Source organism: Chelonia mydas, chromosome 7 (genome assembly GCF_015237465.2).
Source record: "Chelonia mydas isolate rCheMyd1 chromosome 7, rCheMyd1.pri.v2, whole genome shotgun sequence".
Lineage (NCBI taxonomy): Eukaryota > Metazoa > Chordata > Testudines > Cheloniidae > Chelonia > Chelonia mydas.
The window spans coordinates 80,684,334-80,711,270 of NC_057853.1; the positions used below are offsets into that span (position 1 = coordinate 80,684,334).

Consider the following 26,937-nt stretch of genomic DNA (forward strand, 5'->3'; position numbering starts at 1 on the left):
GCCTGGAATAGGTGGGAGGTGTTGGGCGTCAAGATTTGGAAACCATCGGGGTTGGACGTGGTGCCACAAACCTGGTTCCAGGCAGTGCTGTTAGCGTCTCACTTTCATAAACAACAGCTTAACTTGCAATAAAAAACAAAATATAATAAAATAGTGACATTAAAATCCAATCCTGAGGCAGAGCTAAGACAGGAAAAATGTAAAATTTAGTGTCTCCCCTCATCAGGAGTACAAATGAATTAAAATATTGGTTTCATCATAAATATTACATGACTTACAAAAAGAAACGGCAAATATTATTCAAGAAGTGCTTTTATTGCTCAACTCTGTTCCCATTTAAATTGGTGATAATAAAACTCCCATTGACTTCATTGGTGCACAAAGAAAGTGGTGATAGTACGTGTGTTGCTGTACAAACATAGAAGATGACACCAGCCTTCTCCAAGGAGCTTGCAGTCTATATCTAGTTCAGACACAGAAGCAGACTGTGCACTCCTGAAGTAGTGTAGGTTTTTAGTATCTATCTTTGGATAATAATTGAAAAATTAAATGATTATGCTGCTCAATATTTGTATAAAATGCATGTCTGACTTAAAATATGAAAAATACAATATTTTCTGTACGTAACTATTGGTGTTTGTGTTCCTGAAATTGCAAATACATTGTTCGTCATGTGTCTTACATTCTCCACAAATGAAAAATCCAGTATTGAACTAATGAGACTAGAGTGCCCCTTTCATTTTTAATAATAGAATGCTGTATGAAGATTTTTGCTCTTACTCTTCTGTACAGAGTCCTTTACCACAGTCATGGAAAAGTGGCTGTTATATCTCTGTTTAGACTCTGGTAAAAGATGTTGGACATAAGAACTCACCCATTGTATGAGCCAATAAAAAGCGGCACCAGGTGAAACTGGAAATGGGAAAATATTGAGCGGTTCATGGATTTCTGGGACCTAGAACCTAATGCACTCAGACTGGAGACACATGTATCTAAGGCCTTGTCTACACTACTGGGATAAGTTGACCTAAGTTACGCTACTCCAGCCACGTGAGTAATGTAACTGGAGTCGATGTAGCTTAGGTCGAGTTACCACGGTGTCTTTACTGCGCTGTGTCAACGGGAGACGCTCTCCCATTGACTTGCCTTACTCCAGCTCCCTGAGAGGATCAGAGTTGACTGGAGAGCGCTCTGCCATTGATTTAGTGAGTCTTCACTAGACCCACTAAATTGACACACGCTGCTGCATCAATTGCAGTAGAGTCGATCTCCCCAGTAGTGAAGACAAACCCTAAGATCAGAATAGAGTCCTGTGGGAACAATCTTGCTAACAAGATTTACAAGATTTAAGTCTTGTAACAACTGTGAAAATAATTTAGTGACAATTTCAGTGCATGAATTAGCTGTAAATCCCAAACCATGAAGGATGAATGAAAGCTGAATATTCTGAAGAAATTCTGTTAATAATAAACCTTTTGAGTAATATCTTTTAAAGACTTTGGAGATGTTCTTAGAATTATTATTATTTTTTAAAATCCTGAAGTCATTAATTTTGAGAATGCAGAAATGTTCTTGGCCATAATGGTCAGGAAAGCATCTGAAGCTATTTAAAATGCTTTACAAAAAGATCTTTCTGAATTAACTTCTGGTATGCTTAATTGCATTTTTGTGTTACAAAACTTAGATTAAAGGCTGTTACTTAGGTTTAAGTTGTGAAATAATCTAAATCTGAAACATTAATATATTCATAGAATGTTTTTTTTGTTTTTTTTTTTAAAACTGAAAAGCCTGAATTTCTTATTAAACTTTTGGTTTGTAAGGAGAGCCAAATATATTTGCAAACAAATGTGTTAATTTGTTACCTATTGCCGGAATAGACGTTTCTGAAGTGCAGTATTTGTTTGAAGTATATTCCAGGGTGCATTTAAGCTTGAAAAAGGACCATCTGTTCTAGTGTTTGTTTATCATTATTTATTGAAGGTAATGGCTTGTACCAGACAAATGATGTTTTCTTATGTTATGACTTATTCAGGTATTTCATTTAATGAGGTGACCGGGATGAATACTTTAACTTCTGATTCTGTGACAGCTGAGACAGCTATGAAAACCCTTTTTACTGTGTTAAATATGATAAAAGAAGCTACATGAAGAATTTTGAGGCTATGTTCAGATTTTAAATTATGTTCATTTGCACAACTTAAAAAATAATTTCTAAAACTGTGTAGTTTTAAAATACATATGAAAGTACTAAGGGAGCTTTCTTCCAGTAAACAAAACAGGATCAGCCCAGTGTTTGAGGCAGCAGAAGAAGAGAGCTTGAAGTTATGTGGTAAAAGTGTTAGAAGAGACTTAGATTATAAATTTTGTCTTTAATATTCAACTTTACCAGTTATAGTTTATTTTTTATATATGAATTGTTTTTGATGTCTCGCATATGGTGGTTTGCTTGATACTAGATGCTGCAACTTGGGAGAACTAGAACAACTTCTGTAGGGAACTTACTTCCCCCTTTAGGAGTTCCTAATTTCCAGGATGGAAAATGACAGCTGGTAGGTGTCTCAGACTGGCCCAGTAACCCCCTGTACAGTCACCAGTCTGTTGCATTGGAAACATGTGGGGCCCAATGACTGGATCCACTTGCAACTGGGTCTGGGTAGAGTCTAGTCACTATTTCTAGCTCCGGGACTCTAGAGAGCATGCTCCCAGGGTCAGCCCTCTTGTCTGACATCCTTCCGTGAGATATGGAAAACTTCTATACAGCCACCCTAGATGCTGAAACCAGCGTGAGACCTCCTGACCTCCCCGAGTCACTTACACATGCTCCCTCCATAGTTCCCTCTAGGCTGTGGGCACTCTGGTTTCACTCACTTAACCCCTTGAGAGACAGTGTGGCAGAAAAGCAAGGAAACCAGGCGTAGCTGAGGAATTGCTTAATCACAGTCGTTTGAGGCCTTGTCTAGAGGGAGAATGTGTGTGGTAGCAGGATCCACATAGCCAGTTAGTGCACAGCATGCTAGTGTGCCGTAGATTTATACCCATGTTGCCGTGTACTAACGCTCAGTGTAGACAAGCCATTACTCTTAAAACACTTGAGAGTTATAGCACTTTGAAAATAACGAGTCCTGACATGCCCCCTCTCCTAGTTTGAGCTCCTCCTTTCACGTGAGTCTGTGGTTCATCAGGGCTTGTCAACATTGCTATGCTGCTGTAGTGCTTCAGTGAAGATGCTACCTCTGCTGATGGGAGAGCTCCACCTCTCCAGGAGGTGGTAGCTATTGCGACAGGAGAAGCACGCCTGTTGACATAGCACTGTCTACACCAGGAGTTCCGTTGGAGCAACACAATTTATACAAAGATGTGCATTTTCCATACCCCTGAGTGACGTGGTTATACCGACATAAATTCGTAATGTAGACCAGGGCTCAGTGTTTCAGATGGGGCAGAGTCCCTCCTGCCCTCTCTCTCCTGCAAGTCTTCCTTATGTGTGGTGATGGTCAGTCCCCACAGAGCAGAATCCCATCTTACATAGGGCCTTGTTTCCGTGCGATGCGCTCAAACTGTGAGGTTCTGTGTTCACCAGTCTTCAGCAAGGTGTCAAATGCCTTTCCTAGGCAGGGCAACTGCCTGGAATGCAGCAGAGTAGGCTGCCCCTGGACAAGTCTGAACTAATGCAGCTATAGTGCCAATATATCAACACAGGTACAAAACAGATTTCACAATTTGATGTAGTCATATCACGCTTTGTCACAGTGGGATCATTCCTTCTTGAAAGTTACACTGCCTTTGGAAGCTTAGTAGGCAGGTTTCTGGAAGACTCTGTGCACATAACATCAAAGCGGGACAGATGAGGAGAGGTGGAAGTATAAATAAGACTGTACTAGTTTTTGCAGAGGAGTGGTCAGAATAATGTCAGATGTAAGTTCTGGTAGCAGTAGGCAAATTACAGACACATGAGTTGTGGGACAAAGATTTGGGGTCAGTCAAATTAGATTCTTGACCATACAGATGGATGCGAGATTTGAGTTGAAGAGAAGCTGGAGATAATGAAGTTTCAGGGATGATACTTAGCAGTTAAAAGTGCATCAGTATTGATTTTAGACAGACACATGGCTGAAACGAGCAATGTCAAGAGAGTTGGGAATTTCCTTCATAGGAATTATACAAGAGGTTGAATTCAAAAGGAAGGTGAGATAGATATTTATATGGATCAAGGATTGAATCCCGTGAGGCACATAGTAATGAGGACAAGTGGTGCAATTGGGTCTGTCCTAACTGCAACGAATGGTATAATATGTGGCAAAAGATTTATTCTGTTACTCTTGATGGGTGAAATCCTGGTCCAGAAGAAGTCAGTGGCAAAACTCTCATTGACTTCAATCGAGCCACATATGTATATGTAGTTTCTGAAGTTTAACCAAAGTGACAAATCAGTGAAGAGGTGGAATTTGGGAGAACACTAGAAAGTGCAGTGTTACCTTAACTGTGCTGCTAAGCTGGAAACAGCCTTCTAAAATCCATTGGCTTTTCTGTGTGTGTGGGTGGGGAGGAGGAGAGCGGCTCAAGGGCTTCAGTGTTCATGTATTGCACATGCTGGCCTGTAGCTCATTGTTATAAAGATTGTGTAAGTGTTTCCCTCATTATCTTGTCTTTAAACTGTTAATGATCACTGTCCTTGTTTGTTTGTTCCATTGTCGGATAAGACAAGACCGTTCAAGTGTCATCACCTGGATCAATCAAGTATATTTACACAGCAGTAAAACAAGCACTGAAAGTGTGACTTTTCAGATATATGCCAGTCTCTGTAGCATGACTGGGTCATGTTCTTAAGGCTTTTTGAACTGCTCTTGAGGTAGATGATCAACTGAATTGGCTTCGAAGTTTTGAAACCCGTCTCCTCTCCTTTTGAGATAGGGACGGAAATGTCCTAATATTTTCTCTGGTTTGCAGGAGGAGATCATTTTAGGTAGCTGTATCTGTGTCAGATTCAGCAGAAGTCACAAATTTTGAACTCGTCTGTTGTGACAGCTATCGGTTTGTCGAGACAGTTTTTAGTATGACTTCTCTCTGTCTGACATCTGTTGCATTATTGTAGTTTTCAGGGAAATTTAGCTCCCATGAATGAAACTCTTGGTTTATAGGTTTCAGAGTAACAGCCATGTTAGTCTGTATTCGCAAAAAGAAAAGGAGTACTTGTGGCACCTTAGAGACTAACCAATTTATTTGAGCATAAGCATTATCATACACATTGTAAGGAGAGTGATCACTTTAGATAAGCTATTATTAGCAGGAGAGTGGGGTGGGGGGGAGAGAAAACCTTTTGTAGTGGTAAACACCCATTTTTTCCATGGTTTATATGTATAAGAACATCTTCTGTATTTTCCACAATATGCATCCGATGAAGTGAGCTGTAGCTCACGAAAGCTTATGCTCAAATAAATTGGTTAGTCTCTAAGGTGCCACAAGTACTCCTTTTCTTTTCTTGGTTTATAGTTAACTGTGTTCCAGTGTAAATTGGAGTGATTTAAGGCTAAATTGTATCCAGATGCACCAAAACTTCAGAGCTCTCCCAGAAATACTTTAGGTCCCCCTGGAAAGACTCTTCCTCTCAGTCTGTGCCCTCCCCCACAGAAACACTCTTTAATCTTCCACACACCATGATTCCATTCCATCCAGAGTTACGATGTTTTCAGCTTGCTCCTCAGATCTTCCTCATTGAGTCTGGTGAGCTTAGTCATGATGCCTGAACCCTGCATCCAGTGGCACTTGCCAGTAGCCCTTTGTAAGATCCATGGTGGTAAGGTATCGAGCTCCTCCCAATTTCTCTAGGAGCTCATCAGGCCTGGGCATGGGGTAGGCATCAGATACAGTGATGGCACTCAGCTTCCGATAGTCCACACAGAACCGGATCGACCCATCCCTGATTGCTGACCACTACTCCATTGCCCTCTCTCTGGATAAGCCACACTATTATATACTTTACATCACTGATGTTCAGTGTTGCTATGGCAGTAATCTTAGGTTGAATTACAGGGAATTAGCTTGACATACTGTGTATAGGCATGCTGGAGATAGAACTTATTTGCCATAAGCATAGTACATGTATTTATGCTTTGTACATAGATTGATGTTTCATAGGTCAGAGCCATTTAACAATTCTGATTACTTGAATCTTGTCTTCCAAATAGAGAAAGGAGATTTCATTGCATTGGATCTTGGTGGATCTTATTTTCGAATTCTGCGAGTGAAGGTCTCTCATGAGAAAAAGCAGACAGTACAAATGGAAACTGAGATTTATAACACACCAGAAGATATCATGCATGGCACTGGAACCCGGGTAGGTTTCTTTTCTCAGGGATACTTATCTAAAATATTAGATGTTTTACATTATCATTTTAAAGAAGTGTAGAAAGAAAAATCTTATTAATGCTTTACTATTCAAAATTATGTACTGAACTCTTTAATTCTTATTGATATTAAGAATAAATAAGCAGCCTTGATAATTATGCAAGGGAACTAGAATGCAGCCTTCACTGCACAAGTCACTTCCTGCTGAGTTTGAATTTACAGTTCTAAACCAATTTCTATGTCTTACCATGTTCTGAAAATGTATGGGAACAGGACTGAAAAACCTCCCAGTCTTTATAAATGATTAGCTCAATCTATCTTGCAATTGAAATGTAGGGCTGTGCCTAGAAGCAGATAAAGATTGGTGACAGGACCAAGTATTCATCCGCCTGGAAGAGGACTCTTGCATGAAAGAGTATGAGGACTGTAGTGTGTTTGAAAAAATTACACCTACCTGGTTTCAAACAGCATTCACCACCAAGTCACATTTATCTGGTGATAAAACACTTTGCCACCTACAGTATATATATACACATTTTTAATCTCCTGTGTTCCTGGAATACCAAATTTGCCTATGGAGAAACATTTACTATATGGTCAGGAAATGGGATTACAGAGAATATTTTACATATATATAAATACTCCTGCTCCACTGTAACACACGTTATGGGATTTTCATTGTTGGGCAAATACAGTTTTTGCCACCTCTCTTTTATTTCTTCATAAGAAGGAGGAGCCATTGAAGAATGTAAAGATTGCCATTTAGAAAATTCAAAGTCCATTTTTTAAAAGTTGAAGAAATGGTGGTTGTAAAGGGATTTCCATCCTCTATTTTTGCAAATCTGATGACAATTGCTATATAGTTATGATATACAGTATCATCTGATAATCACTCAAATTACTGGGATTAATTTGTATAACAGTTATAGTGATATTTGATCTATACTACTACTATTACAAAGGTTTAAAAAGTTGTGTGTTTTATTACTTTGGTTAGATTGAATGGGTCGGGATTTATCTGAAAGCATACATTGATGTTCATGTACATTATTAAATTGATTTATGTTACGATTTTGTGGAGAGGTGGGGTTAAAACTGTTGGGAGGTTTCAGGTGGAAAAGTACCAGGAGAAATGGGTAGTCCCATGGACAGTCTGCAGTATACATTTAACACATACAGCTCTACTCTCTCCTTATCACTTTCCCCAAATTTGATGGTGGCTCTGCCATTCTCCTGACTCCCCAACCCCACATTACACCGGTGGCTGGTTGTATGGTTTTTTTTTGTTTTGTTTTTTAAACAGAACAGTGACAAAAAAACGCTAAAGGGTAATGCTGCTGCCTGTTACTCCCTGTGTGATCAGCTGGGTGGCTTTCCAAATGTGTTGCTCGATAGGGTGACCAGATATCCCAATTTTATAGGGTCAGTCCTGATATTTAGAGCCCTGCAAATCTGCGGATATCCGCAGATGTGGTTGTCCGTGGACTATTTTTGTGGATAGTGGGTTGGATGCGGATACAATCACGCAGGGCTGTGCTCACCAGTGACGCCTGGCCCGCAATGTCCGGCTCTGGCAGCTTGGGGGGCACAACACGCTCAGGGCCAGGAGCCAGTGGCTGGGGCTGGGCAGCAGGCTGAAGTTGGGGACGTCCAGCACCCGCTCGCTGCGCTGCTTCCTGTCCAGCAGCTTGGACCCCTCGGCAGCACCAGCATCCTCATCATGGCCTAGCCCGGCAGCACTGGCTGCGCTCCCGTCTGCCGGCTCCTGGGCAGTGGGGCCTTCCCCCAGCCGTGGGGATTGGAGCAGGTGGGCCCTGGCGCCACACCCCCCTGCCCCGCCAGGAGGCAACACGCACTGCTGCTGCCGTCGTTCACGAGCCCCCGGGAGCAGCATGTGATGCGATGCTCCTTCCCCCCAGCCTCCGCACCGCCTCTTCCCTGCAAGACACACTCTCCCCCGCTTGCTCATCTCCACTCTCTCCTCTCCCCACCCACCAGTCGCTTGTCCTTGTGAGACAGCTTGCTGGTGCGGCTACACGGAAAAGACAGCTAGTGGATTGCAGGTTGGATCATGGGTTGATTCTGGCAGATGCAGATCCACATTTTTGTATCTGCTAGGGCTCTACTGATATTTGGGGCTTTGTCTTACATAGGCACCTATTACCCTTCACCCCCTGTCCTGATTTTTCATACTTGCTATCTGGGCACCCTGTTGCTCCAGGATGTGCTACAGAAGTTGGGGATTTGGGTAGCTTCATGTAATCTATCAACTGCTTTCCTGGCCCCATGGCAGCAGCAGGAGGAGCTTCTGTGGAGGAGTTGGGCAATTGCCAGCTTTTCACAAGACTGCTCATCCTCTGCTCTCCAGCATCCTCTGCTCCTTCCCTTTCTGCCCCTAACTCAGAGGCCAATGAGAGACTGGCCAGAGCATGATTCTTCTCCCTGTTGCCACAGTGGCTACCACATGGCTTTTTGGTCTTGTGGGACTCTTAAGCGTTTCTGGGATGCTTGAGGTGACATTTACATTCGTTGCCTTTTTAGAATCCTGTGGCGGATTGGATGAAGAGAGATGGGAGGAAGAGTGATTCCCACATCCTATCACTTAATCATGCTGATCGAACTAGCACACACTAAAAGTAGGGTGTAGCCACAGTGTCATGAATGGCAGGAGGGTTTCACTGCTCAAGTACATGCTTAGCATCTTGGGTGGGTACGTTCTTGGAGTGACTAGCGCCTCCCGCCCATTGCTCCTCTCCGGCTGCACTCTGTTTTTAGCAAGCTAGCTTGGTCAGATGTCTCCATGATATGAAATTTGCACCTGCAGCTTTAAGGGTATGTGTAGACATATCCTTAGAGAACTCAGTGAGGATTGGAACCCATTGTGCTAGGTGCTGTACAAATACATAGTGAAAGGCTGTCCCTGCCCTAAAGGGAATTAAGTCTAATTTAAGGCAAGATTCCACAAGCAGGTGCTGCAAACAATGGGAAGAAATAGGGGAGAGAGGGCACAGGAAACACTAAATGTGTATTCTTATTACTTGGGCTAGTGGTGTGCGCAGTTAGATGGTTAAGGCCAGTTAAATATGATTTTTAAAAGTAAGTCATAAGATAAACAAATAAGGCAACTATTAGAAGGCCCTACATATATTAAGAGACCAGCTGCCTGGGCTCAAAACTAAAAGGAATTGTCAAGAGGGCTTTAAACTGAGAAGAGGTAGGAACGGTAGCTATAACTGTACTCTAATGACTAGATACTCTCTAGTATCTAGATACTGGTAAAGAAAGAAATAAGCTGGAAAGATCATCAGAATTACATCCATTTCCTTAGTTCTTGTATGACAATGTAAACATGACTAAAATTTTCAGTGGTGGTATGTTAGTGGCAGAATTCGTGCTGTACTTCTACAAGGGCATCTGAGGAAACTGATAAGCACTCAGGTGGTTAATGATTAAATGCTTTTGACTGATTCTTATGCTAGTGGTTCCTTTAAATTTGTGAACCAATTTCACAATTACCTGAATAGCTATTCCATTGACCTTCTGAACAGGATTGGTTACTAGCGCTTGTTAACCTCAAAGATTTATCCTCTTAAATCCCATTCAGATTAGTGGAGGAATTGTGAATGATGACTTCATGTCTAGCTGGCAGAGCTTATTTTGAGATTTTCCATGTGAGTGTATTCAGACTTTTATCCTTCCCCATCTGTCAGATACAGACATATTTCACTTTTATATAAGTAAATTTCATTTCATCTCCTGTTGAAGTCTCGGGCAAAATTCCCATTTACTTTAGTTGTGCAGTACCAGGCCCAAAGTTTCTAGAGATTCTTCCAAGTCAGTCTAAAGAGCTAGAGCTAATTTAAAACCTGATTTCTGTATTGATCTTTATACTCTACATCCTACTGAAATAGTGTTTGAGTCTGAGCAATACACATTTAGCTGTTTTTCAGTGGGTTCCTTATTCCTGAAGTTTACTCTAGTTCCCTAACTCTCTCAGATCTGTAAATTCCTTCCAATTAGACATTAACCCTTAAAAAAATATTGATTTGCAAACTTCCAGCCAAATGAATCCTTCGGAGGACTTGTGTATGAGTCAAAGTGACACTTTGGAAAAAATCATAAAACCAGTAGTAATAAAGATGGTAGCAAAAATTGTAAGCATGTATCTCTCACTTCGTTACTCTGCCTAACAATCCATTTCTCTCTCCTATAGTTCGTTGGTTTAGTTTTATTTTTTAATCTGGTACAGTAATTCCCGTACAATATAAATTAAAGACACTCCTGACTGTGCTTTCATACTCATAAAAGCATAGCTAATAGCTAGTTAATGCACTTGATTTGCCTGTGTAGTTTTTATGTATTAAAATACCTTTTATGCTGTAAAGATGTGCTCTGAGCCATTGGTGCACATTTTGTGGTTTCATCTCACTCAGGCGTTAAGTGAGGGTGGATAGTTTAGCAGTCTAACCATTACATACAATATATCTATACTTCTTGGAACCACAGGTTTAAATCCTGTCAGGTTGCCCTTCATCTTCTCCAAGACAATGCACGGAGTTCCACAAAACTCACCGTGTACAGTAGGGGATCTTTTTGAATTAGAATTTAAAAAGCAGGGCCTGTGTCCTCCTGGTGGCCCTGGCTGTTTGCCTGAGAGCAGGAGTTTGTATAGGGTTGCCAACTTCCAACTTGCACAAAACCAAATACCCTTGCCCCGCCCCCTGCCCCACCCCCTCTGAGAACCCGCTCCTTCTCACTCCATCCTCCCCTCCCTCTGTCACTTGCTCTCCCCACCCTCACTCACTCGCTCATTTTCACCGGGCTGCCTCTGAGGGCTGAGGTGTGGGAGGGGGCTCCGGGCTGGGGCTGAGGGTTTCGGAGTGCGGGAGAGGGCTCTGGGCTGGGGCAAGGGGTTGATGTGCGGGTGTGTCTGAGGGCTCTGGCTGGGGGTGCAGACTCTGGGGTGGGGCTGGAGATGAGGGTTTAGGAGGGTGCTCTGGGCTGGGACTGAGGGGTCAGAGGGCAGGAGGGGGATCAGGGCTGGGGCAGTGGATGGGGGGGGGAAGTGAGGGCTCCTGCTGGGGATGTGGGATCTGAGATGGGGCTGGGTATGAGGGGTTTAGGGTGCAGGAGGGGGCTCTGGGCTGGGATCAAGGGGTTCAGAGGGCAGGAGGGGGATCAGAGCTGGGACGGGGTTGGGGCACGCGGGGGAGCTCAGTGGTTCAGGGTCCGGGCAGCGCTTACCTCAAGCAGCTCCCAGAAGCAGCGGCATGTCCCCACTCCAGCTCCTATGTGGAGGCGTGGCCAGGCAGCTCTGTGCACTGCCCCGTCCGCAGGCGCTGCCCTCACAGCTCCCATTGGCTGTGATTCCCGGCCAATGGGAGCTGCGGGGGTGGTGCTTGGGGTGGGGGCAGTGTGCAGAGCCCCCTGGCTGCCCCTATGGGTAGGAGCCAGAGAGGGGACATGCTGGAGGGGGGATATGCCTGCTGCATCGTGCTGCCAACCAGACAGTCAAAGGCCTAGTCAGCGGTGCTGACCGGAGGTGCCTGGATCCCTTTTCGACCAGGTGTTCTGATTGAAAACCTGGTCACCCTAAATTTGCACCATTGTCCTTGGCTAAAATGTCCTCTTCCTGGACTGTAATTTAATGAGCTCTCTGCTTGTTGTTCACCTGGCTAACCCTAGTGGGGGCAACATTTTAGTGGTGGTATGTGTAGTTTGGAAAGCACTTCCACTTGGAAGACAATATATAGATGTATAATGTATCATTACTGTAACAACTCATTTTATATGAACTGTAATACTCTTTTGTTTAATTATAATTCTTTTTATAACTCTTTATCTCTCATCTGGACAGCTGAGCATGGTGTTACAAAAGTGAAGCCTCTTTGATTTCCTTTGCTTTCTTGTTGTGTATGAGGGTACTGGTGCTCTCAATTGCAAAAGATTATACATTGCAGTGTCCTCTCTGAAATGACCATAGTGATGCTTAATCAGATTAGCTCTTATTTTAGTTATGTGTTTAATGTAGTCTAGTAAGTAGAAATGTCATGCAAACCACTTTTTAGTTCTTCTGAACTGAATAGTCTTGTAAAAAAAATCCCTTTTAAGTTTCATATTTGCTGCTGTCTGTAGTGTTTCCTTTATCATTGTGGGATCTTGTAAATTATTTTGATTACAGCTAGTTAAGTACATGGCAACCTATGAGTGATAAAAGGGCTATTTTGTAGTCTCAGTCAGTAGCCCTTGAGTGCTGGTATTTTTCCAGGTTTGTAGTCTCCAAAGAGTCACAATGTGAAAGAAATATAATCTGCTGGTACAAGGGGAGAGATTTGTTATAGGTCAATTTGAGGCACAGCCAGCCTTTTGTACTGATAGATATGAATATATTTCTTTTGACATTTCAGTCCAAGGAGCTGAGTCAGCTCTATGGTGTGCTCTGTGTATTGCTGTATAGTTAATCACTCTGGCTGGCGCAATGGTCCTCAGTAGACTGTGTGTTTGATGATATAACTGGAGGTTTCATAGTAATTGAAGAGAATGATCACACACACACACTTACACTTTCAATGTGTACAATTTCTGATGTCAGTAAACCGAGAAGTGAATAGCCACAAGAATGAGTGGGTAAAGCCAAGGGGGGATGGAGATGGCAACGACAAGTGTCTCCTGCTGTCTCCTCAAAAAAGCCCAGTGTAAGTTAAAGCTTCCAGAGTCTGCTTTCATTCATGCTAAGCTTCTTAGCTGACCTCTCAACCCATCTACTCCTATTTTTCTGGCTTTTTCTGGGAGAAACAAACCTGAATGTTCATTTATGGTGTCCTGCATCCTGGCTAGCAACCCCAAATGATTGTCATTTTAGCAGCTAAGCCATTGTATTAGATGTAGATTTGTTTGTTGATATCATTGCTGGTGCAGAAAATGACACTCGAACCAATAAAGTTCATAATATCCTCTTTGTAACTGACTGACCACTGATGGGTTCGGCCAGTCATTTCAGCATTCAGATGGAGTTTGGCCACCGATAGTGTTCTGGACTCTCTTGTTAGGTGTCATCTGAAAAGGAGAGATCTGTTAAAAGATGGAGCATCAGTCACTGGCCTGATTTGCAGCACAGGGAGCAGGTGTATGGGTATGCTCAAGCCAGACTGGAGCTCCAGTGCTTCTTATTTTGAAAAGGCTATGAAGTGTTCTGACTGTTACCTGGTTTGAGATCTGAGAGTTGGACTACCAGAGTAAGAACCCCAGTAAGGGGGGAAGAGAGGTTTTCTAGTGTTGCCTGCCCTGGCCATCTTGTCTTGCTGTGCTGTCCTGGCTTTTCTCTTTGGCTTGCAGTAATGCTGTAGTGCTTGTCACATCTAAGGAGCTACAGTACTGGAGATGTCATCAGTTCACAGAATGTACTCTGCCTGCATAGCTTGGCATTTTAAAAATTCTGTTTCCATCACAGTTTGTCCCTTGGAGCATGTACAGTATTTTAAAAATCTGTTTTTTCATTTTTTTTTTTTTTTTAAATGAGATGATGTTACTCAAGGGTTCAGTCCTGCAAGGTTCTGCTCTTTGTGGTCTCAATCTAACAACGCTTCAAGGAATATGAATAGTTTAATTGACTAATATGATTATTTCAGCTGCTTAAAGTTAAGCTTGTGTTGATTTGCTGTGTCAGCTTCTTGTATGATCAAATGCCAAATATAAGCCCTTTCAGGTAACTGCATTTACCTAATAAATGTATTATTAATAATCTCTTAAAAGAAACTGATTTTTTCGTCTCATCAAATTATTAATAGATGTGTTATACTAAAGAGGCACTTTCCATCATTTTAAGTTTTGCATTTTTTAAAGAGTGGTGGGAAAAAAAGTTAAGTAGAATTTGCTAAAAGAATAATTTCTTTTCCTTACTTATTGAATATTGAAATATTTATCTATTTTGCCTTAATTTTAAAGTGTTATCAGTTCTAAATGACACATGGAAAATGTCTTTTTAAATTTATGAATTGGTTGTTTATAATGGTCACTTTAATTCTTTCCAGTGTTTCCTGTGAGGGTCAAGGCATATGTTTTCCTGAAAACTGTCTTTCTGACTATTGTCATTTTATGTTCCTCTTTTTCTTACAGCTCTTTGATCATGTTGCTGAATGCCTGGGAGATTTCATGGAGAAGCAACAAATCAAGGACAAGAAATTGCCAGTTGGGTTTACATTTTCTTTCCCTTGTAGACAATCCAAGCTAGATGAGGTAAGAATATTTCAGAATTTTATTAATGTAAGCAGAAACACTGTGCTATTAACCCTTCCCTCCTCTCCTCCTTGTCAACAAACAAGCAGTATTTCAGCTGGCCTGACTTTCAGTGTAAGAATCAATTATTGCATATTTCATTGTAGTACTTCATCTCAAAATGATTTAAAAATGCTTTTTAACAAATGAACAGTTTCTACTATTTTCTGTTAACCTTTTAGGTTGAATGATGATGTTTTAATTTAAAGTAAAGTACAGTATACGGGTTATAATTTTGACGGCCCAATTCACCAATACTTGCTCATAATGACTAGCACTTACTCATTGTGAGTAAAAATTGCAGAAATTGGTCCTAATTTAGGACCTAAGCTTGAGAGGTGGTGAGCACCCTTAGCTTTCTTTGAGCAAAAATGGGAGTGTAAGAATCAGTCCACTAGATTGAAGGGGGGGTGGAAAGCTATTAGATATGGTTTGAAAACAAACATGGCTACAGAATGAAATCTGTCTGGCTGTGTTGTTACTCTGAATGCATAATGATTGTTATGTGATTCCCTGAACCACAGAGTGCTCTGCAGTATTGTATTTCTGCATTATTTCCCATCTTTTACTTCAGATAAGTAGAATGCCTCAGTGACTTGCTAATACAGTATTGCTGTAGAAACCATGTACTAATGCTAATGTACTAAGAAGCAATGAGAGTGCACATATTGATAGACCTTCAATATTCTAAACATAACATCAGTACTAGTTCTAAGGAGCTAAATGCTATGAAGAATACAACAAATCACACACCTTGTCATATCCCTCTGGACATAGAGGTTCCAGCAGAAGTTTGTAGTGTAGACCTGGTCTCAATGTGTGACCTTGGGCAAGTAATTTACCCTTCCTGTGTGTGTCCCCATCTGTAAAATGGGGATAATATTTATCTCTCAGGTCTGTTGTGAAGGTTATTCACTAATCTTTTTAAGAGATCTTTGGATGGAAGTTGCCCTAGCAGTGCAAGGCATCTACTTTTAATATTCATAGTGCATTTCACATTGCAGAAGGGGGCCTGTGCTGGCAGGCAGAGGGTCATTTAGTTTCTGAGTTTAGGTATAATTAGAAGTTCCAGAAGGAATATACTTTTCCAGACAATGTCCTTGTAATGAGAGCAGTCTTCAGGGAGTTTATAGAGTTCAAACAGCAGCTGGAAGCCTGTTAATAAAAGAAGCAACTGCATCAAGCTGTATCCTATGTCAATCATCAAATGAGAATTAGAACCAGGCATATGACTGAAGAGTCTCATGGATAGTATCTGAGCTTGAGAAATATCAACTGTATATTCAGTGCTTCACCCGGCAAGAGCCTGAATAAAATGGATAGTAGGAATGTATAACCCACAAGACGCAACACAAGGGCAGAGGGCGGTGGAATTATTTACATAGTGTCATACATGTACATGGTACCGTATAACAAGCAAAATGGACTAGTCCAAGAACAGAGTACCTGTACTGAAGAGTTTCAGTGTAGCAGCCGTGTTAGTCTGTATCCGCAAAAAGAACAGGAGTCCTTGTGGCACCTTAGAGACTAACAAATTTATTTGGGCATAAGCTTTTGTGGGCTACAGCTCACTTCATCGGCGTGTATACTTGCAGGCTGTGGTCTTGCATTGAAATATGCAAGGCTGGACCCCTGCACTCACATGGAGGCCTATTGACTTTGGTTCTGAAGGATCTTGTCGCAGGTTGTGATGCTTCTTAGGGTTCTGAGACACCTCGCTACTGATCCCTGTAACACTTATGCATCCCTGTGCCCTCTGCCGGTTGGCACCAACAGGTCCCTAGGTCACACAGGTTCCTTAATGACTTGTGGGCAAGAGCAGTTATTTAGGAGTTAGTGACAGACTATATACATCTTGCTGTGAAACGAGCACTGATGTAAGCAGAGCTGCCATGGCAAACCTTTCTCCTGTATCCACTGAAATAAATACTGTCCAATTTTGAGGGGAGAAAAATTAACCTTCTGAAAGAATGTATAGGAAGAAGTGGTAGCCAGCTTTTAAGAGGAGAACCTTGCAGACATGCAGGAGTATTAGATCATAGACCATTTGTAGATTTGTGTATTAACTCTTTGGAAGGCACTCAGACTCTGCTGTGGTAGGTGCTGCTATAAAAGCCTGGATGGGTGGATAGCTTGGGCATGTGAGAGAGAAAGAGAGGAAATAAATGGTGCTAGTTTGTATCTTCTTTTCTCTTTTGTTGATCAGCAGCTCTTGTCTCCCTTCCTTCCTTCCTTTCATTATTATTTATAATTTATTCACTAAATGCCCCAAAGTGAGCTAGGCGTCATCCAGATACAAAAAATTAGACATGGTCTTTACCCAGGAGAGCTTACAGTCTAATTAACACAATTACAGACCAGGTGATGGGTTAGGAATGCAATACAAGGGAGGGTTTATTATTATTATTACTATTTGATCCTTGCTTCCCACTTTTGTTACTTTATCCCATACTTAGCCATCACTGCCTTGATTATTTAGTGAGCTTAGACAATTGTCCATTGTTAAGTAATTTAAACCTAACATTTATTCAAATGTATCTATTTATTTTATACCTTATTTTTGCTTAATTCTGTTTAATTTTTTATTTTATTTTATTTTTTACCCTTACTTTTTTTCTTATTTTTTATTCCTCTTGAGTTTATTCCTTTTCAGTGTTTAAATTATTTTAACCCTTATTGTTTTAAGGCTTTTCTTTCTAATTAACCCTTGCATATTATGTTTTTAAACGATTTTTTAGCTTAGTCATTTGTGATTTTTAAAAATTTATAATTGATCCTTGCATATTTAGCTTTTTGAAAATATTGTAGCCCATTACCTTTTTAAAAATTGTTTTTAACCCTTGCCACATTTCTAATATTTCAGTTTATTTCAGCCCTTGAACATTTTCTTTACAATTGCAAGATGCCCATCTTCCTCTCTCCCTCCTCATGCAAATCAGTGATGACTGATGCATACCAGTCTGATTCCTGGCACCATCTCCACTGATCAAGTCTTTCTCTTTCCCTCCACATGAGTTTACTGTCATTCTTCTTTCAGTCATGTGAACCCCCTCTGGGAACTGCAGCATCCCAGTGCCTTAACGGGAGAAATGGGAAACTGGAATGGGTCTTAGAGAAGGAAACCATTCAGGAACAATAATAATCAGTGGAGCTTGTAGAAAATTTGAAACTTCAGCCAAGCGCTCTCACTCTTTCACACAAAATCTTTGGTGAAAAACTTTCCCCATTTTTCAACCAACTATAGTAAGAAACAAAGACTGCCAGTCACATCAGATTAAGATGGCATTGTCGGGGAAAAAGATTGACTATCCAAACCCAGGGATTTATAGATTCATTTGGAGTGCTAATGTTTTGTTTTAGAGAAAAAGATAATTTTTTTGTGTTTGGTTTAATATTGTACTTAATGTTACTCTCCTTTTTTGTTAGGGTATTCTGATAACCTGGACAAAACGCTTCAAAGCAAGTGGAGTTGAGGGAGCAGATGTAGTAAAGCTGCTCAACAAGGCAATCAAGAAACGTGGGGTAAATTTGTTTAGTCTTTTACATACATATGTACACACATATACACCCACACACACATGCATATCACATTACGGACTCTAGAAAATCTCTGTGTGTGTGTGTGTGTGTTTACACACACACACAAAAGGCTTGAGAGACAGAGATATTTTCTAGAGCCCATAATGTGATATGCAGTGGGGAAACAAAATAATTTCATAGTTCCTATGTGAAAATTTACAATAACTTTAATAAAATTACACATCTCATCATTACACCATTTGTCCCATGAAGCAAAAATTAAGTTACTGTCTCACAGTAGTTAACCTGAAAGCTCAAGCAATTTTATCACTCTTGTTAAATGTGAAATTACGTGTATCACCATGCTAGTTCTCTAGCAATGTCACCCTGTAGCTCAGCAAATTCTCTTCCTGAGCAACTACTTACACATCATATGACTATTACAATCAGGTGAGCCGAGTGATGTCATAAGTGTGACTTGGTCTGAAAATGGAACTCTGTTGAAACTGGATACTTTTTGTTCTATTTCAGCAGCAGGAAAACCTTTGATAAGTTGATTTTATCTTCACCAAGACATGCCACTATGTAATCAGTTACTTTTTCAGACTTTGAGGAAGATAAATAACACCCCAAATGAACTGATTAATGGAAATGCATTGATTTTTATTATTTTCCGATTACATGCATACATTAATATTAATTGAAAACTTTGAGTAAAGATTATAATTAAAGAAATCTTTACATCAACATTCAATAGGACACTTGGAGACTCATGGACTCCTCAAGAAAAACTTAGCAAAACATTCTGTTGTGAGACAATTTGATCTCTGCATCATGTAACTGTGGGTTTTTTCCCTTTTCAGTTACTAGGGACTTTATATAAAGACAGAATCTTGATTTCTTAGGAATTACTCTGTTACTGTTACTTCTCCTTCACCTGGAACATTAATCTGCTTCTAGTGCTCTTGCAATTTTCTGCAAATAAACTTTATTACCAACACAAGATTGTGACTTCAGATGGACAATAGGCAGGAAGAGTAGGGGTGATTTTCTTAAGAACAATATTCCTGTTTACAAGCAAATACTGTATCTGTAATAATAGAGAAATTGATTGGTATAAGCAGAGTTGTCTTTAAATATAATGTTTTTCAAAGTTCTGTGGGTCAATGACATTTTACATTGACGTATTGATATTAATTTTTTTTTTCAGAAAAGTGTGTGATATAAGTAAAATTCTGTTTTCTCCTTCAGGACTATGATGCAGACATCATGGCTGTTGTAAATGACACAGTAGGAACAATGATGACCTGTGGGTTTGATGACCAGCGTTGTGAAGTTGGCTTGATTATAGGTGACATTCATTCCTCTGCTACAGTGGACATACTGCATTTTGTTTTTTGTTGGCTTGTTTTGTTAATATCTGCTAGTATCTTTTCCTAAAGGTACTGGCACGAATGCCTGCTACATGGAAGAAATGAGGCATATTGATCTGGTAGAAGGTGATGAGGGGAGGATGTGCATTAACACAGAGTGGGGAGCCTTTGGAGATGATGGGTCACTAGAAGACATCAGAACTGAGTTTGACAGGGAGATTGACCGTGGATCCCTCAATCCTGGAAAACAACTGTAAGTGAGACTTTCATTTGCTTATTTGGTAGCACAAAATGATTGAGACTAATCTATAAACTCATAGTAGAGCAATCTCAGGATTAGGCATTTTTAGTGAGGCAGTATAGGAAGCAGCCCTGTGAAGTCTGTTACATTTAAAACTGTTCCACCTTGTGGTCTACAAACCATAGGCCCAAATTCCCACTTCACCACATTCTTAACCTGTTAAAGTTTGGTTTACAGGCCCAAAAACTCAGGCACTTGCTGCTGTGCTTTGACTCCAATGAATTTAAATATCTTGCACTGAGAGATCTCAGTGAAACCAGTGATTTTTTTTTCTTCTCCATCCCCCACACCACCTCTCTTCTCACAGCTATCTGTATGGCTCATCCCATATACCTGTTTTCCCTTTCAAACTTCCTGCACCCTCAGCAGGCTCTCGGATCTTTGTCCCATGTAAATCACCTCTCTGCAGCAGGCTGTGAGAATTTCGGTGAGTCTAAGGTTGGTGAAGGAGAACAAATCAAGTTGTATTTTGGATGGCTCTCAGGTCTTTTAGCTTTTGATGTCTCTCTGATCTTCAGGCTGGATTTACAACTTTCCTGCTGGAATTTATTGCTGCCTGGTGGCTGCTTTAAACTTGCCTAGCTGGTTATGACTCCAAGTAGAGACTGGGTGCAGCAGAGGATTTGGGTCATGGTTCGTAGAACAAATGTGGGCTGTCTGAACTGGGCAGAGGGAAGCAAGATAGCTCTGTTTTACTACCTGGTAATTAATGTGTTAAGATGGGGACTGCAGTAGGTGGAGGCACTGGTGCTAGCTATGCTGATAATATGCCCATAAAGCAGTGGGGCTAAGGGAGGTTTAGTACTGCATGTTTGTGAACCATAGAAAAGGAGGAGGAAACACTCCATCCACTGAACTTTTGTTAGCACTTGTGAAATCACTTCCTGAGATACCATTGTATTCAGCATCATTTTTAGTCAGGAATATCTCTGATTCCCCTGTACTGTAGCCTGGAAACCCTCTACCACACAGCCATGCATTTCCTCCCTTTCATTACTGCATGGTCTCTCTAAGTCTTTTGCTTCTCAGTACTGATCATTGTTTGGTCCAGACAGAATCCTGTTGCCTGAGATTTTTCCTTGTAAACAAGCATGCGTACACCCACCCAAATAGCTTTACTAGACAGGTTGGGTGTGGTTACAGCACCCCGTCTAGCCTGATTGTTTGAGAGTTTATTACCGGTGGAATAGACTTGTCATTCATTTTACTACCACCTTGGTCATAGCAATATTGTCAGGGTTGGTCCTTCATAAATAGTAATGGTTATAGTTCTTTATTTCCGTCTTGGCTTGTTCATTTTCCAGGCTTGTCTCAGTGATCACTGAAGGAGTCCATTTTACTGTATTAAACAGCCCTATTACAGTACAATACATGCTATAGAATGCTGGCTAATGTGCTAAAGTTAACCAGAATGATCTCTGTTATTTGGTTTAATATGGAAGAACGATATTTATAAATTCTTTGATAGTTGGCATTATTCTAGGCTTAAGAGGTTAGAGAAACATTTTGCATACTGCCATGCACTTGGAAGGGTTAAAACAACAGTTAAAAAGGGGAATGAAGAAGCACTTGTCTCTTTGCTAGAAGAGTATGGTGACAGTTCAGTAGATTCTGCTTCTGTCATTTTGTTTAAAGCTACTCAGATCAGTATTTGAACTGGATCACATAAAACCCAGTTAGTTTGCTCTTTACTTCAAAACTATCCTGTAGGCCATTGAAAAGGATAACTTCCCAGTGAGTCTGAGGTGCAGGATTTTGTCTGAGGGCTGGTCTGCTCTGCAAAGTTACATCTCTCATGGCTGTGAAAATCCACACCCCTGAGAGATGTAGTTAAGTCGACCTAACCCCCAGTGTAAATGGTGCTAGGTCAGTGGAAGAATTCTACAGCCTCTTGAAGAGGTAGATTACCTGCAGCAGCAGGAGAACCCCTCCCATCACTGTAGTAAGCATCTACACCAGGGGTGGGCAAACTTTGTGTGGCCTGAGGTACCACGTTGGGGTTGCGAAACTGTATGGAGGGCCAGGTAGGGAAGGCTGTGCCTCCCCAAACATCCTGGCCTCTGCCCCCTCCCACTTCACGCCCCGTGCTCCTTGTCCCCTAACGCCCCTCCTGGGACCCCACCCCCTATCCGACCCCCCCCTGCTCCCTGACTGCGCCGACCCCTATCCATACCCCTGCCCCCTGACAGGCCCCCTGGGACTCCCATGCCTATCCAACCCCCCTGTTCCCCATCCCCTGACCGCCCCCCAGAACCTTCGCCCCATCCAACCGCTCCCTGTCCCCTGATTGCCCCCCGGGACCTCCTGCCACTTATCCAACCCCCCCGCTTCCCGCCCCCTTACCATGCCGCTCAGAGCAGCAGGACTGGCAACGGTGCTTACCACGCAGTGGGACGGGGGACAGCGGGGGAGGAGCCGGGGGCTAGCCTCCCTGGCCGGGAGCTCAGGGGCCTGGCCGGATGTGGCCCGGGGGCCGTAGTTTACCCATCTCTGATCTGCACTGAAGCATTTCAGTGGCACAGCTGCAGCAGTCGTGTTCAAAGTGGAGACATAGCATAAGTTATGGTATCATTGATGCTGATGTTGAATTTACTTGTCAGTTTCAGTTCAGTCTAATTTCCTGCATTCAGCCTGTATTAGCACAACCTTGTGAAATTGTTTGCTCCGCCTCATCTGAGGCAGCTAATGTAAAATAAAATCCTATTAGCTTGTTCATTATCTTAATTATCTTGCTGGTAAGGGTGGATGAGTAGACACTATGCCTGAGCAGGTACCTTTCCGTGATGACTTTGAGGTTCTGTTAGCACCCACTGCTGCTACTTTGCCCTGAATCTCGTCTGAATCCAACACTTGGTTTTGTCGCACCTTTGCTTCCAGTGCTTCTTACCCTCAGTAGTATCAGATGTTATCATGTTGTGCTGACTGTTTCTTGTCAGCTCTAATTTAGTATTATTTCCTGCATTTAGAGTCCATAGTTAGCCAGCCCTGCCTATCCTGAATCCTGATCCTCCTTGTCTGTTCTGTTGATGTGCTATTTTCAGAACTATTACTGTTGACTCAAAAATTCTCATTGTGTCATGCGATGGGGGCATTTATGTACATAACAGTCCAGATTTTCAGCCAGGCCTTAGCCCAGCTTCTCTGCTAGCATGTATTTGCAGTTCTGCTCTTGCATGTATTTGCAGGTGCAGACCATACCACTAAGTATTGTAGATCAAGCAGGTGACTTATAGTTGCAAATCAGGTACTGTACTTAACCATCTAAGTGACAGAATTTCACCCACCATTATTTGCAGATGTGTTTTTGGCCTCTCTAAGGTTTCTCCGTATAATGAGGGCAGTTTCCACTCGTAACCCTTATCCTGTGTCTGTCACATATTTGAATGGTCTTAATTCACTAAATGATATTGCCGGAGTTGTAGCAAATAGCAGCATATGGTTTCTCCTCTTAGTAGAAAAGATGGGAGGTAGAAAAGCATCAAAGGTGACTTACTTCTGAACTTTAGATATAAAGTCTGAATCTGAGAGTTCACTGTGAAAACTTTCAACTTGTGTGTTTTTTTGTTATTGTTACAGGTTCGAGAAGATGGTCAGTGGACTGTACATGGGTGAGCTGGTCAGGCTTATCCTTGTAAAGATGGCCAAAGAGGGGCTACTTTTCGAGGGGCGAATCACTCCAGAGCTTTTAACCAAAGGAAAATTTGAAACAAAACATGTGTCTGCCATAGAAAAGTGAGCAACTCATTTCTTGCTTTCTTTCTTTCTCTTTCTGTGATTTGTAAAAGCATCAGCACGTATGCGATTTTGTGGCCACCTCCACCTCTTTGCTGGCCATTTCTTATTTGGCAGTGGCTAGGGAAGTGGGATATAATAATCTTGGTGGCTGCTGTGTGAACAAGGAGTTTCAGGGCAGGCTCTTGGTTGGGCTGTTGCAAACAGCCGCTTTCTTACTGCAGTGTGAACAAGTAGTGTTTGTCCAATAGCAGTGGACTATAAATATACTTAGTCTTGCCTCCCACAACCTTTTGGCTAATGTTCCTACATTTACAGAGTTCTGGGTCACAATTGCCAGATGCGTAAAGTAAAGCTGGGACATTGATCTCAAATGAACCTAAAACGTAAGTATAAAATTAGATCTAGGATCTGATTCTTATTTACATGAGGGCCCCCTTTACCCTACTCTGGGCAGTGTGAAGGGACCTTAAAATTGGTTTAAAGGTAATTGCATTTGCATCCACTTTAAAGTTCATTTACGTTGCCAGAATTGTGTAAAGGGGGCTTTAGTGTAAATGAGAATCAGACCTCAAATCTGTTCACCAATTTAATATGGGAGCTCCAGTTTAGTAATGTACTTTATTAACTCAGAGTGCATTTATTAATCTCATTGGGAGTTCAAGCACCACTGCCATCAATAGTTATTGTTGCGTGGTGGACTCCACTATTTCCAAACAGAGTCTTTCCCAGAACTGACTACCTGAGTGAGTGGTTTGCTACCCGTGCCTACTCTTGTTCGTGTTGGCATTGTGCATTTTTGACAGCATTTCTGGCAGTTTGCTGACTGTCATCCTTTCAGGAATGAGAGGTCAAAAGTAGAAACTAGAAATACCGATGTGCTGATGCACTTTGCCATTCTAAACCACTGTGCTTTCTGGGGTAGGAATGATAGTGAAGCACAGTCTGTCGGCATGCCTGTGGATGTGTGAATATTTTTTGAAGTGCTATCAAGTCCTGGCAGGTGGTTTAGGTTTCAGTAGAAACACATCTGTACTATCTAGAACATTGCAACTACCATGTATTCCACCATGGTGTACCAGAAACATATTCTCCTAGCATGTAATTAAACCTGCTAAAAGCCTTGCTTAGTGCATCCCAGTAAATGCTTGTGTGACACCCTCTCCCATCTCCATATTACTGTCATATAGAAAATAAATAAATGTGAAAAGTATACAGAGCATCCCATCCAGTAAACAATAATAAATATTACACTGACCTATAAAATATGATGTGTTGAATGTGACAATGTCAACACCTTTTCAGTCAATACTTTTCAGTCACTACCCATTTTTAAAATTTGTGTGACTGTATAATACTCTCCCTGAGCCAAATTTTTAAAAATCTGTTTCTGATTTTTGGGTCTACAATTTTTGGTGTGATATTGTGGGAACAATCAGTAATTTCTGAAACTTCTGTGGAGCCAACTTTCTTTCCCTACACACCTCCCTACATCATATTCCATAAGCAACTCCACATTAAAAGTGAAAATGGATCCAACTTACATTCACATGCATGTATAATCAATAGAAAGCTGAGTGAAGAGAATTAAGATATTTTGGTGGTTAAAAACCATCAGGTGAGAATCACTGTGGAAAATTTCAGCACAAAAGGTTTGACAAAGTTATAAAAGTCTGAAAAACATGCTTTAGAATGAAAAATGCTATAGCCATCTCTGTTCACCCTGGCCCTAATTCAGGAGACATTTAAAGCATGTGAGTATGGAATTACTCATGTGTTCCAAATTAGGCAGATGCTTAAGTAGCTTGCTGAATGGCGGCCTCCGCTTATCATTCAAAATTGTGAATTAGTTTATAATTTAAAAAAGTCAACAAGTCATAAAGAAATTTAATTATTCCTGGCCTGTAGAGGTGTACAGCTGAGATGCTTACTAGTTCCCTGGGGCAATTAACCAAAGGAACTTTAATGGCATTGCTGCTCTCTTTTTGCTTTGGAGGTGACAAACAATTGGCTTCCCCAGGCTTCTCTATGTCTTTTACTATCCTGCTCTTACATGTACATGCCATATTATCAGGTAACACTTGGCAATAGCAATATAAATATGATTGCCATAATTCAGACATGTGTGAAGCCAAACCGAAATGGCTGACAAAGTCACTAGGGAGTAGAATTGCTCATACAACCTGGCACAGTGAACAAACTTGCTCCCTGTTGGAGGTGAATCTTATAAACTCATCTTAATTAAGACGTGATACACTTTCTGTCAAAAAATGTACTCGATGCCCAATGGCAAACAAATTTGGAGGGGATGAATAGCATTTTAAATACATATACGAGAGTAATCCAGCATTTTAAATATATATACATGAGTAGAATAGTATTGACAGAACTGGTGGTAACAGAATTGTTGAAACTACGTTGTACCGCTGATAGAAATAATTTCATAGACTGTATATTTCCATTGGGCTTTACTGAAAAGCTGAATATTCTTAGCAAACATTATTTTGGCTTTACTCTCCCTTGTTTTGTACTTTGTGATTTTGTAGTCCAGTTAATAGAGAGATTGACGTGGGCTGATACGGCCCTCAACTGCTTTTTCTAAGACCCTTCTGAGACTTTCAGAACACTGTCATGTGGCAAAGCACCTGACATCAGATCATATTACTTCATTATGCATTTTATAATTTAATGATAAAGAGTTCACTATTTAAATTCCTGTTTGTAGAAGCAAAGAAGGTCTGAATAAAGCCAAAGAAATTTTGACACGTCTTGGGGTAGAACCATCCCATGAAGACTGCATTGCTGTCCAGCACGTCTGTACAATTGTTTCATTCCGTTCTGCTAATCTGGTGGCTAGTACTTTGGGCGCGATTCTGAATCAATTGCGTGATAATAAAGGAGTAACCAGGCTGCGCACCACGGTGGGTGTGGATGGTTCCCTTTACAAGATGCATCCACAGTAAGTCCTGCTGTTTCTATAATTAACATTTGGCATCTGTTAGGATTCATATTTTGCAAAGGTCAGACATGTAACATGAGGCCAGCATCTTGATGTGGAGTCACGAATGAGATAAGTAAACAGAAGTTATGTGTGTGCATATGTATATTGAGAAATAAACATCTCTATGGAGAAATGTTGTTGCCTTCAACTGTAGGACTATGCTGGTAATTCAAAGGAGCCTAAGGGAAGTAGGTAACCAAATGTCACTGAAAGTAATTGAATGCCTGATTCCCTTATGTGCCTTTGAAAGTCCCAGCTGTAAAGGACAATTTATTTGATCAACAATACAGTTAAATATCCAAAGACTGTACTTTTGTGTCTGTGGACTGGGCTCTGAGGAGGAAACCCCAGTAATAGAATGTTATTCCTTATTACTTGTTTAAACTGAATTG

At 41.2% G+C, this 26,937-nt stretch overlaps 1 protein-coding gene across 2 annotated transcripts in view; it reads left to right on the plus strand.

Annotated features, from left to right (window-relative positions):
• LOC102934001 (hexokinase-1) overlaps positions 1–26,937 on the plus strand; it is a 68,390-nt gene that overhangs the window by 16,623 nt on the left and 24,830 nt on the right. For both annotated transcript variants that reach the window (XM_007054654.4, XM_027834907.3), the window contains 7 exons: positions 6,186–6,334; positions 14,461–14,580; positions 18,046–18,141; positions 19,390–19,489; positions 19,581–19,764; positions 23,389–23,544; positions 26,270–26,503. In XM_007054654.4, coding sequence (XP_007054716.2) covers positions 6,186–6,334; positions 14,461–14,580; positions 18,046–18,141; positions 19,390–19,489; positions 19,581–19,764; positions 23,389–23,544; positions 26,270–26,503 — 1,039 coding nt within the window. The remainder of the gene's footprint in view (positions 1–6,185; positions 6,335–14,460; positions 14,581–18,045; positions 18,142–19,389; positions 19,490–19,580; positions 19,765–23,388; positions 23,545–26,269; positions 26,504–26,937) is intronic.